The 11,692-nt window shown below is 45.9% G+C and overlaps 1 protein-coding gene across 1 annotated transcript; it reads left to right on the top strand.

The window, feature by feature from the left end:
- Positions 1–435: 435 nt before the first annotated feature.
- On the top strand, positions 436–10,034 carry sgca (sarcoglycan, alpha; the record flags this gene model as incomplete). Its single annotated transcript, XM_084456137.1, has 8 exons — positions 436–583; positions 5,412–5,560; positions 5,849–5,918; positions 6,185–6,383; positions 6,511–6,676; positions 7,660–7,868; positions 9,695–9,721; positions 9,851–10,034. The coding sequence occupies 8 exons, from the start codon at positions 436–438 to the stop codon at positions 10,032–10,034; spliced, it is 1,152 nt and encodes a 383-aa protein (XP_084312263.1).
- Positions 10,035–11,692: the final 1,658 nt, after the last annotated feature.

The raw sequence follows: 11,692 nt of genomic DNA, 5'->3' as shown, positions 1-11,692 counted from the left end.
GTGGGCAAAAATAGCCCTGAAATGCCTCACCCTCCTCTCTGCTGGCCTTGTCAATCAAAGACAAAACAAGATGGCATACACGGGGAGCTGGGTCTTCTTTCTCACAGGCAAGTTTACTTTGTACAACAGCACTTTACTTTACTTTAAAGATAATCTTTTATTTACTTTGTACAACAGCACTTTACTTTACTTTAAAGATAATCTTTTATTTATGATCAACTCTGCCTCAGAAAACGTTGCGCTTAATCTCAGATAGAGATTATGAGCTCTACACTAACATGCCTTCTTGTGGTTTAACATGTTGACAAACTTATTTTGCTTCCAAAACATTTGATTTTGAAATCATGACACATTGTATTTGTAGCAATGTTTTGGGGAGAATTCATTTCATTAATTAGGTGTATTATCATTGATAAGTTGGTACTAGTTAGTCGCATGTGTTCTACTTCTACAGTGTGTGTGGCCAGCTTCTTGGTGGCCAAGGGAGACATTAAGATAGATGCTCGTGCAGGACAGCTATTTGTGTTCGAGCTACTGAGAGAGACCTTCCAGAATGAATTTGAACCTTTCCTGAAACACTATGGTAAGATCGTCAACCCCTCAGACCGGCAGAGTGTTCACCACTAACACCAGCACCATGTTCACTACTAACACCAGCACTGTGTTCACCACTAACACCAGCACCGTGTTCACTACTAACACCAGCACTGGGTTCACCACTAACACCAGCACCATGTTCACCACTAACACCAGCACTGGGTTCACCACTAACACCAGCACCATGTTCACTACTAACACCAGCACTGTGTTCACCACTAACACCAGCACCATGTTCACTACTAACACCAGCACTGTGTTCACCACTAACACCAGCACCATGTTCACCACTAACACCAGCACTGGGTTCACCACTAACACCAGCACCATGTTCACTACTAACACCAGCACCATGTTCACTAGTAATACCAGCACTGGGTTCACCACTAACACCAGCACCATGTTCACTACTAACACCAGCACCATGTTCACTAGTAATACCAGCAATGTGTTCACCACTAACACCAGCACCATGTTCACCACTAACACCAGCCCCATGTTCACTAGTAATACCAGCAATGTGTTCACCACTAACACCAGCACCATGTTCACTACTAACACCAGCACTGGGTTCACCACTAACACCAGCACCATGTTCACTAGTAATACCAGCAATGTGTTCACCACTCACACCAGCACCATGTTCACTAGTAATACCAGCAATGTGTTCACCACTAACACCAGCACCATGTTCACTACTAACACCAGCACTGTTCACCACTAACACCAGCACCATGTTCACTAGTAATACCAGCACTGTGTTCACCACTAACACCAGCACCATGTTCACTAGTAATACCAGCACTGGGTTCACCACTAACACCAGCACCATGTTCACTAGTAATACCAGCAATGTGTTCACCACTAACACCAGCACCATGTTCATTAGTAATACCAGCACTGTGTTCACCACTAACACCAGCACCATGTTCACTAGTAATACCAGCACTGGGTTCACCACTAACACCAGCACCATGTTCACTAGTAATACCAGCAATGTGTTCACCACTAACACCAGCACCATGTTCACTAGTAATACCAGCACTGGGTCCACCACTAACACCAGCACCATGTTCATTAGTAATACCAGCACTGTGTTCACCACTAACACCAGCACCATGTTCACTAGTAATACCAGCAATGTGTTCACCACTAACACCAGCACCATGTTCACTACTAACACCAGCACTGGGTTCACCACTAACACCAGCACCATGTTCACTAGTAATACCAGCAATGTGTTCACCACTCACACCAGCACCATGTTCACTAGTAATACCAGCAATGTGTTCACCACTAACACCAGCACCATGTTCACTACTAACACCAGCACTGTTCACCACTAACACAGGCACCATGTTCACTAGTAATACCAGCACTGTGTTCACCACTAACACCAGCACCATGTTCACTAGTAATACCAGCACTGGGTTCACCACTAACACCAGCACCATGTTCACTAGTAATACCAGCAATGTGTTCACCACTAACACCAGCACCATGTTCATTAGTAATACCAGCACTGTGTTCACCACTAACACCAGCACCATGTTCACTAGTAATACCAGCACTGGGTTCACCACTAACACCAGCACCATGTTCACTAGTAATACCAGCAATGTGTTCACCACTAACACCAGCACCATGTTCACTAGTAATACCAGCACTGGGTCCACCACTAACACCAGCACCATGTTCATTAGTAATACCAGCACTGTGTTCACCACTAACACCAGCACCATGTTCACTAGTAATACCAGCAATGTGTTCACCACTAACACCAGCACCATGTTCACTAGTAATACCAGCAATGTGTTCACCACTAACACCAGCACCATGTTCACTAGTAATACCAGCACTGTGTTCACCACTAACACCAGCACCATGTTCACTAGTAATACCAGCAATGTGTTCACCACTAACACCAGCACCATGTTCACTAGTAATACCAGCACTGTGTTCACCACTAACACCAGCACCATGTTCACTAGTAATACCAGCACTGGGTTCACCACTAACACCAGCACCATGTTCACTAGTAATACCAGCAATGGGTTCACCACTAACACCAGCACCATGTTCACTAGTAATACCAGCACTGGGTTCACCACTAACACCAGCACCATGTTCACTAGTAATACCAGCAATGTGTTCACCACTAACACCAGCACCATGTTCACTAGTAATACCAGCACTGGGTCCACCACTAACACCAGCACCATGTTCATTAGTAATACCAGCACTGTGTTCACCACTAACACCAGCACCATGTTCACTAGTAATACCAGCAATGTGTTCACCACTAACACCAGCACCATGTTCACTAGTAATACCAGCAATGTGTTCACCACTAACACCAGCACCATGTTCACTAGTAATACCAGCACTGTGTTCACCACTAACACCAGCACCATGTTCACTAGTAATACCAGCAATGTGTTCACCACTAACACCAGCACCATGTTCACTAGTAATACCAGCACTGTGTTCACCACTAACACCAGCACCATGTTCACTAGTAATACCAGCACTGGGTTCACCACTAACACCAGCACCATGTTCACTAGTAATACCAGCAATGGGTTCACCACTAACACCAGCACCATGTTCACTAGTAATACCAGCACTGGGTTCACCACTAACACCAGCACCATGTTCACTAGTAATACCAGCAATGTGTTCACCACTAACACCAGCACCATGTTCACTAGTAATACCAGCAATGTGTTCACCACTAACACCAGCACCATGTTCACCACTAACACCAGCACAGTGTTCACCACTAACACCAGCACCATGTTCACTAGTAATACCAGCAATGTGTTCACCACTAACACCAGCACCATGTTCACTACTAACACCAGCACTGTGTTCACCACTAACACCAGCACCATGTTCACTAGTAATACCAGCAATGTCTTCACCACTAACACCAGCACCATGTTCACTAGTAATACCAGCACTGTGTTCACCACTAACACCAGCACCATGTTCACTAGTAATACCAGCACTGGGTTCACCACTAACACCAGCACCATGTTCACTAGTAATACCAGCAATGGGTTCACCACTAACACCAGCACCATGTTCACTAGTAATACCAGCACTGGGTTCACCACTAACACCAGCACCATGTTCACTAGTAATACCAGCAATGTGTTCACCACTAACACCAGCACCATGTTCACTAGTAATACCAGCAATGTGTTCACCACTAACACCAGCACCATGTTCACCACTAACACCAGCACAGTGTTCACCACTAACACCAGCACCATGTTCACTAGTAATACCAGCAATGTGTTCACCACTAACACCAGCACCATGTTCACTACTAACACCAGCACTGGGTTCACCACTAACACCAGCACCATGTTCACTAGTAATACCAGCAATGTGTTCACCACTAACACCAGCACCATGTTCACTAGTAATACCAGCAATGTGTTCACCACTAACACCAGCACCATGTTCACTAGTAATACCAGCAATGTGTTCACCACTCACACCAGCACCATGTTCACTAGTAATACCAGCAATGTGTTCACCACTAACACCAGCACCATGTTCATTAGTAATACCAGCACTGGGTTCACCACTAACACCAGCACCATGTTCACTAGTAATACCAGCAATGTGTTCACCACTCACACCAGCACCATGTTCACTACTAACACCAGCACTGTGTTCACCACTAACACCAGCACCATGTTCACTAGTAATACCAGCAATGTGTTCACCACTAACACCAGCACCATGTTCACTACTAACACCAGCACTGTGTTCATTAGTAATACCAGCACTGTGTTCACCACTAACACCAGCACCATGTTCATTAGTAATACCAGCACTGGGTTCACCACTAACACCAGCACCATGTTCACTAGTAATACCAGCAATGTGTTCACCACTCACACCAGCACCATGTTCACCACTAACACCAGCACAGTGTTCACCACTAACACCAGCACCATGTTCACTAGTAATACCAGCACTGGGTTCACCACTAACACCAGCACCATGTTCACTAGTAATACCAGCAATGTATTCACCACTAACACCACCAGGTTCACCACTAACACCACCAGGTTCACCACTAACACCAGCACAGTCCTGTCTTGTCCTGTCTATGATGTGTGAGTCTGTGTGTATAGATCTCTGTGTGTATAGATCTCTGTGTGTATAGATCTCTGTGTGTATACCGTGACATGTTTTGCGTTTTATATCTGGATGGTCATCTTTTTGTGATAATGTGTAATGTCAGTTGTTGTTTTTTTGTCTTTTAATATGTGTGTCCTTTTAGATGAGCTACTTTTGTAAATTATGTAATCTTTTTCAGTGTAAACTGCGATTGTGAATTAAATAAACTCTAACAAACAAACAAACAAAATAGTGTTCACCAGCGTTCACCACTAACACCAGCACCATGCTGAAATCAGAACATGTCAGTATAATCTCAGTGTTGTCTTGGTGCAGCTCTGATGCTGTTCTCAGATCTGATGTTGTTCTCACTCTGATGCTGTTCTCAGCTCTGATGCGGCAGGCTCAAAACTCACCTCTTCAATAAGTACTACTAGGATCCTCCCTTCTAAGCACCTAGTTTATTTATATTGTGCTAATCATGCACTTTGTCATTAGCACTAAATTATATGCTCTTAATCACCCATTTGGAAAGGAGATGCACTTGTTAGTTCTGATGTGCGGTATTACACTGACCACCTACATTAAGTGCAATTATTGTAAGTGGCTTTGGATAAAAGTGTGTGCTAAATGACTGTAATGTAACATAATGAAGCGTCTCCCTCCTCCTCCAGGCCGAGTCTACAACGACCCCATGGTGTTCAAGTGCAACAGGCAGTCCTTCCCTGACCTGCCCGCCTGGCTGCGCTTCACCCAGAGGGACGGCTTTAAAAATGGCTTCCTCTACGGCACCCCGATGACCCCAGGCAAGAACATCATAGAGGTACACACTCAGGAACCACAACACTGAATCATAGAGGTACACACTCAGGAACCACAACACTGAATCATAGAGGTACTGTACACACTGAACAACCACAACAATGTGCTCAACTGACTGCAGCTGTAGGATTTATATTGTTTTGGTAGCAGATGAATACATTTGAAATCAATCTGATGCATGCAGTGTCTTGCATGGAGGATATGTAAATGCATAGTAGCATAATCACAATGCTTTTACAATGGATACCTGACGTGTAACACGTCTCTCCGGTTCTGTGCTCTCTAACAGATCACAGTCATCAACAAACGCAGCTATGACTCGTTCAGAGACAGACTGATCATTAATGTTGGTTCTCAGGGTAAGAGATCTTTCTCCTCATCACTTGTCTGGGATGTACTTGTAAAACGATAATTACATTGATTACATACAAAATTAACAGTTGTGATCAGGTATGTTTTTGTAAAATAAAAAAAATAAACTGCCCATGCTCATTAATTGAATCTCATCACAGTGGTTAGCATGAACGTCCTGTTCTGGTTAGCATGATTTTCCTGATCTCATCACAGTGGTTAGCATGAACCTCCTGTGCTCTCCTTGAACTATCTCTTCCTCTGACCCCTGCAGTGAAACCGATGCCTTTCCAAGCCGAGTTCTTCCTCAAACAGAGACAAATCGAGGAGGTGCTGCCCGCTAATGTTCGGGAGCAGATCAGGCAGGACTTGCAATGGATGTGGGGCACAGACAAGCTGGAGTTTGTCAACATCACGTCTGCTCTCGACCGCGGCGGTAGAGTCCCCCTCCCCCTGCCGGGTCACTTTGAGAGGTACGGTGCCACGCGTCACAGTTAATGCCAACCGACCACAGCCACAGACAGAAAACATAGGAACATCAGTGTTTTGGAATGGACGGTTGTGGTTGGATAACGGGTGGTATGTGTGGCGTGGTCTTAGCGTGTACGTAAAGGTGGGGTCAGACCAGGGCTTCTCAGAGTGTCTGCTGAAGCTGCGGACCACAGAGCAGCAGAGGCTGTGTGAGCTGGGCGGCCACAAGATCCCCGGGGACTGCTCCGCCTGCTCCGTACCCCTGAACTGTGTCACCTGGTGCCAGTCAGTACTGGTGAGTCCAGCTGTCCAGGATAGCATGTCACAGTAGAGCATGGGACGGCACAGTACAGCACAGTACAATACAGCACAGCATAGCACTGCGTAGCACAGCATGGCACAGCTTAACATAGCACAGCACAGCACAGCATAGCACAGTACAATACAGCACAGCATCACACAGTTTAGCATAGCATAGCATAGCACAGTACAGCATGGCACAGTATAGTATAGCATAGCACGGCACAGCATAGTATAGCACAGCATAGTATAGCACAGCATAGCATAGCAGGGCACAGCATGAGACGGCATATTAAAGCACAGCATAGCACAGCATAGCATAGCACAGAACAACATACTGTAGCATAGCACAACATAGCAAAGCACAGCATAGTATAGCATAGCACAGCAAGTATAGCACAGCATAGAACAGTACAGCATATCATAGATTAGATTAGTCTTTATTGTCCTTTGCTGGAAATTCATATTTACTGAACTGTACAAGTGCAGCACACACCATAAACCCATTACCCTCAAACCCCACATTCAATTTCACATTTACACATACTGTATACACCAAGACGAATTTACACATACCCATACAGTAATACATGTACACGTGGTCATAGCATAGCACAGCACAACACAGCATAGCATAGCATAGCATAGCATAGCATAGCAAAGCATAGCATAGCATAGCAAGATTCAAGATAGCATAGCAAGATTCAAGATTTCTTTATTTGTCCCCAAAATTATGCTCGTTACAGTTAGACTCCAATACTCAATTTACATGTTACTCATTTAGAGTATAGCACAGCTTAGCATAGCATAGCAGAGCACAGCATGGTACAGCATAGCACGGGACAGCATAGCACAGGATAGCATAGCACAGCACAGCGGACATGGCAAAAATTCAAGAGGACCAGTTATGCCTGTATCAACACTTTGAAACCATCCTACCCCCCCCCCCCCCCCCCCCCCCCCCCGCCCCATGTCTAGTTTGATCTGTCCGGACCCGTGGCCATGCCTCCCGCCCCCACCATGGGCCCCGGGATCCTGGAGGGCGGGGGCATCTACGCTCCCCCCGAGTCCCCAGCGGCTAGGAACTACGTCCCAGACTACGTGGTGACGGTGCTGGTGCCCCTGGTCCTGGCCGCCGTCCTTGGGCTCCTCCTGGCCTACATCATGTGCTGCCGACGGGAGGGAGTGTACGCTCACAGACCACTAGCATGGGGAAGAGTGTATGCTCACAGACCACTAGCATGGGGAAGAGTGTACGCTCACAGACCACTAGCATGGGGAAGAGTGTACGCTCACAGACCACTAGCATGGGGAAGAGTGTATGCTCATAGACCACTAGCATGGGGAAGAGTGTATGCTCACAGACCACTAGCATGGGGAAGAGTGTACGCTCACAGACCACTAGCATGGGGAAGAGTGTATGCTCATAGACCACTAGCATGGGGAAGAGTGTACGCTCACAGACCACTAGCATGGGGAAGAGTGTACGCTCACAGACCACTAGCATGGGGAAGAGTGTACGCTCACAGACCACTAGCATGGAGAGAGTGTATGCTCATAGACCACTAGCATGGGGAAGAGTGTATGCTCACAGACCACTAGCATGGGGAAGAGTGTACGCTCACAGACCACTAGCATGGGGAAGAGTGTACGCTCACAGACCACTAGCATGGGGAAGAGTGTACGCTCACAGACCACTAGCATGGGGAAGAGTGTACGCTCACAGACCACTAGCATGGGGAAGAGTGTACGCTCACAGACCACTAGCATGATGAGAGTGTATGCTCACAGACCACTAGCATGGGGAAGAGTGTACGCTCACAGACCACTAGCATGGGGAAGAGTGTACGCTCACAGACCACTAGCATGGGGAAGAGTGTACGCTCACAGACCACTAGCATGGAGGGAGTGTACGCTCACAGACCACTAGCATGGAGGGAGTGTACGCTCACAGACCACTAGCATGGGGAAGAGTGTATGCTCACAGACCACTAGCATGGGGAAGAGTGTATGCTCACAGACCACTAGCATGGGGAAGAGTGTATGCTCACAGACCACTAGCATGGAGGGAGTGTACGCTCACAGACCACTAGCATGGGGAAGAGTGTATGCTCACAGACCACTAGCATGGAGAGAGTGTATGCTCATAGACCACTAGCATGGGGAAGAGTGTACGCTCACAGACCACTAGCATGGGGAAGAGTGTACGCTCACAGACCACTAGCATGGGGAAGAGTGTATGCTCATAGACCACTAGCATGGAGGGAGTGTACGCTCACAGACCACTAGCATGGAGGGAGTGTACACTCACAGACCACTAGCATGGGGAAGAGTGTATGCTCACAGACCACTAGCATGGGGAAGAGTGTATGCTCACAGACCACTAGCATGGGGAAGAGTGTACACTCACAGACCACTAGCATGGAGAGTGTGTATGCTCATAGACCACTAGCATGGAGAGAGTGTATGCTCACAGACCACTAGCATGGGGAAGAGTGTATGCTCACAGACCACTAGCATGGAGGGAGTGTATGCTCACAGACCACTAGCATGGAGGGAGTGTATGCTCACAGACCACTAGCATGGAGGGAGTGTATGCTCACAGACCACTAGCATGGAGGGAGTGTACACTCACAGACCACTAGCATGGAGGGAGTGTATGCTCACAGACCACTAGCATGGAGGGAGTGTATGCTCACAGACCACTAGCATGGAGGGAGTGTATGCTCACAGACCACTAGCATGGAGAGTGTGTATGCTCATAGACCACTAGCATGGGGGGAGTGTACGCTCACAGACCACTAGCATGGGGGGAGTGTACGCTCACAGACCACTAGCATGGGGGGGTACACTCACAGGCCACTAACTTGGGGGGAGTTTATGCTCACAGACCACTAGCATGGGGGGGCGGTGTATCTTCCTATTAGCCAGAGTGAATTCACCTGTTGAATGTCACTAGCATGGTGGGGGTGGGGGTTGAACTCCACTAAATCTGTATCTTCTTGATTTCCAGAGAGAAGAGGGATGCCATGACACCAGAGTAAGTACCAAAACAACAACAACACTGGTATCTAGTTCTAGTACACCTGCTATTACCAGGTGGTGTCTTCAGTGACACGGTCCGGGCAGCCTCTCAGCTCGCCTCCTGGCGTCTGTCTGTCTGCTGCAGCATCCAGCTGTACCACCATCACACCATCCACGGGAACAGCAGCGAGCTGCGGAGCATGGCCGGGGGGAGAGGAGTGCCCCCTCCCCTGTCCACCCTGCCCATGTTCAACTCCCGGAGCGGCGAGAGCGCCCCGCCCCTCCTCACCGACAGCCCCAGCGTGCCCCTCATCCTGGCGCAGCAGTGAGTACATTACATCACATTACATTACAGTACAGTACATTGCCCATGTTTTAATGTTTTTGTGGTCCCTATTGTTCCTATCCCCTCGGATGTTTGTTGTTGTACAATTTTAATGTTGGTGTCTTGTCTGTCTAATGTTGCTCAATGTTTCAATGTTTTCTCCTCCTTGGAACCCACGCTTTGAGCAACCTAAACAGTTGTAATTAGTATGCGTGTAAAAAATAAATTGACTATGACTATGACTATTGCATCACATTACGTTAGTCATTTAGCAGACACCTTTAGGGCTTGACCATGACCTGGAGGTACAGTAGTATTTGCTCAACAGTGGCTGGAATGACAGGAAGACCCCCACAGTGACCTGAAGGGCCTCAGAATTGCTTTCATACACCATCTTCTTTAGACTGATAAATGGGTTCTGATATTTGGTTATATCGCCATCTAGTGGAGCACATTGAATGTAGAAAAATTAGAAACATTCTAGGTCACTCACTATTGAAAGTAAAATGTAAATACTGTTAGAACAACTGTAATTCACTTACTGTTCACTTTCGAATAAATGGGTTGTATATTTCCATTAAACACAAAACACTTTTACATAAAACAATAGAAGGAAGTTCTTCTTCCACCATATCATTGTGTTTTTCTTGTGTTTTCACAGACAGCCGAACATTGACACGTTGCCAAGGTAACGCCGCCCCAGCCTCTCTGTTCTGTGTCTAACTGATCACTGAGCTGGATTACTGGCAAACACAACGCAGGAAACATTACTGTGTTCTTGGTTCACAGGAAATGAAGACATCGAAGTAAAGAAGACATCAGCCTACTTTCAGAGATGTTTAATACGTATGCTAAATCTGACTATCATATTGTCTACTGTAGGAGAGGAAGTATGTCATCATGAGTGTTTATTATTACTGGATGTTTTATTGTGTGGCCCTCTTCTTGCTGGGGTTCTGTCACTGTGCCGTGGCTTTGAATTAACACTTTGCACAAATACATGTTCCTGTGTGAGCGGGAATCTTGGTGACATTTAACTTATTCGTGTCTATATGAACAGTGCAATAACAAATACAGACAGCTATCCTGACCCAGACAATCTATACATACATACAATATGACATACAGACAGCTAGCCTGACCCAGACAATCTATACATTCGAATTGTATACTACTAATTGTATACAAGAGTTGAATGTATATGAAATTGATAAATAAGTTGATTGTAGATTTTTCAGGGTAGACCCAGTAATATATAACACAGCAAAGTTATAGACACATTTTCTACGTTGGCTTGATCCAGTGAACAGCATCCCTGTGAAACTCCCACAATTAGAAAAATCCGCCAGTGAAGGCATGGACGTTTTTTTTCATAATCTCAAATGATGAAATTATGAATTGCAATGTTTGCTAATCGTTTTCCTAGATGTATATGCCCCTTTTGTAACACAATTCAAATCCAAATGAAAGTAATATAGTATGTATTGGATTGTATTATCATGTTCATGATGAATAAGCGCCATGCCTATACATTTGAAAAAGAAATAGCAATGTTGGATTGTTTTAATTTTGTTTTAAACTTTACAGAGTGTGAAACAGCATCTTGATTGTATTTTTGCTACAATTTGTGCTACTCTAAAATTGAAAACATGAGAAATTATT

Source organism: Borostomias antarcticus (genome assembly GCF_949987555.1).
Source record: "Borostomias antarcticus genome assembly, chromosome: 22".
NCBI lineage: Eukaryota > Metazoa > Chordata > Actinopteri > Stomiiformes > Stomiidae > Borostomias > Borostomias antarcticus.
Note: the sequence above shows the minus strand (reverse complement) of the source record. Positions and strands in the feature narration are given on the sequence as shown.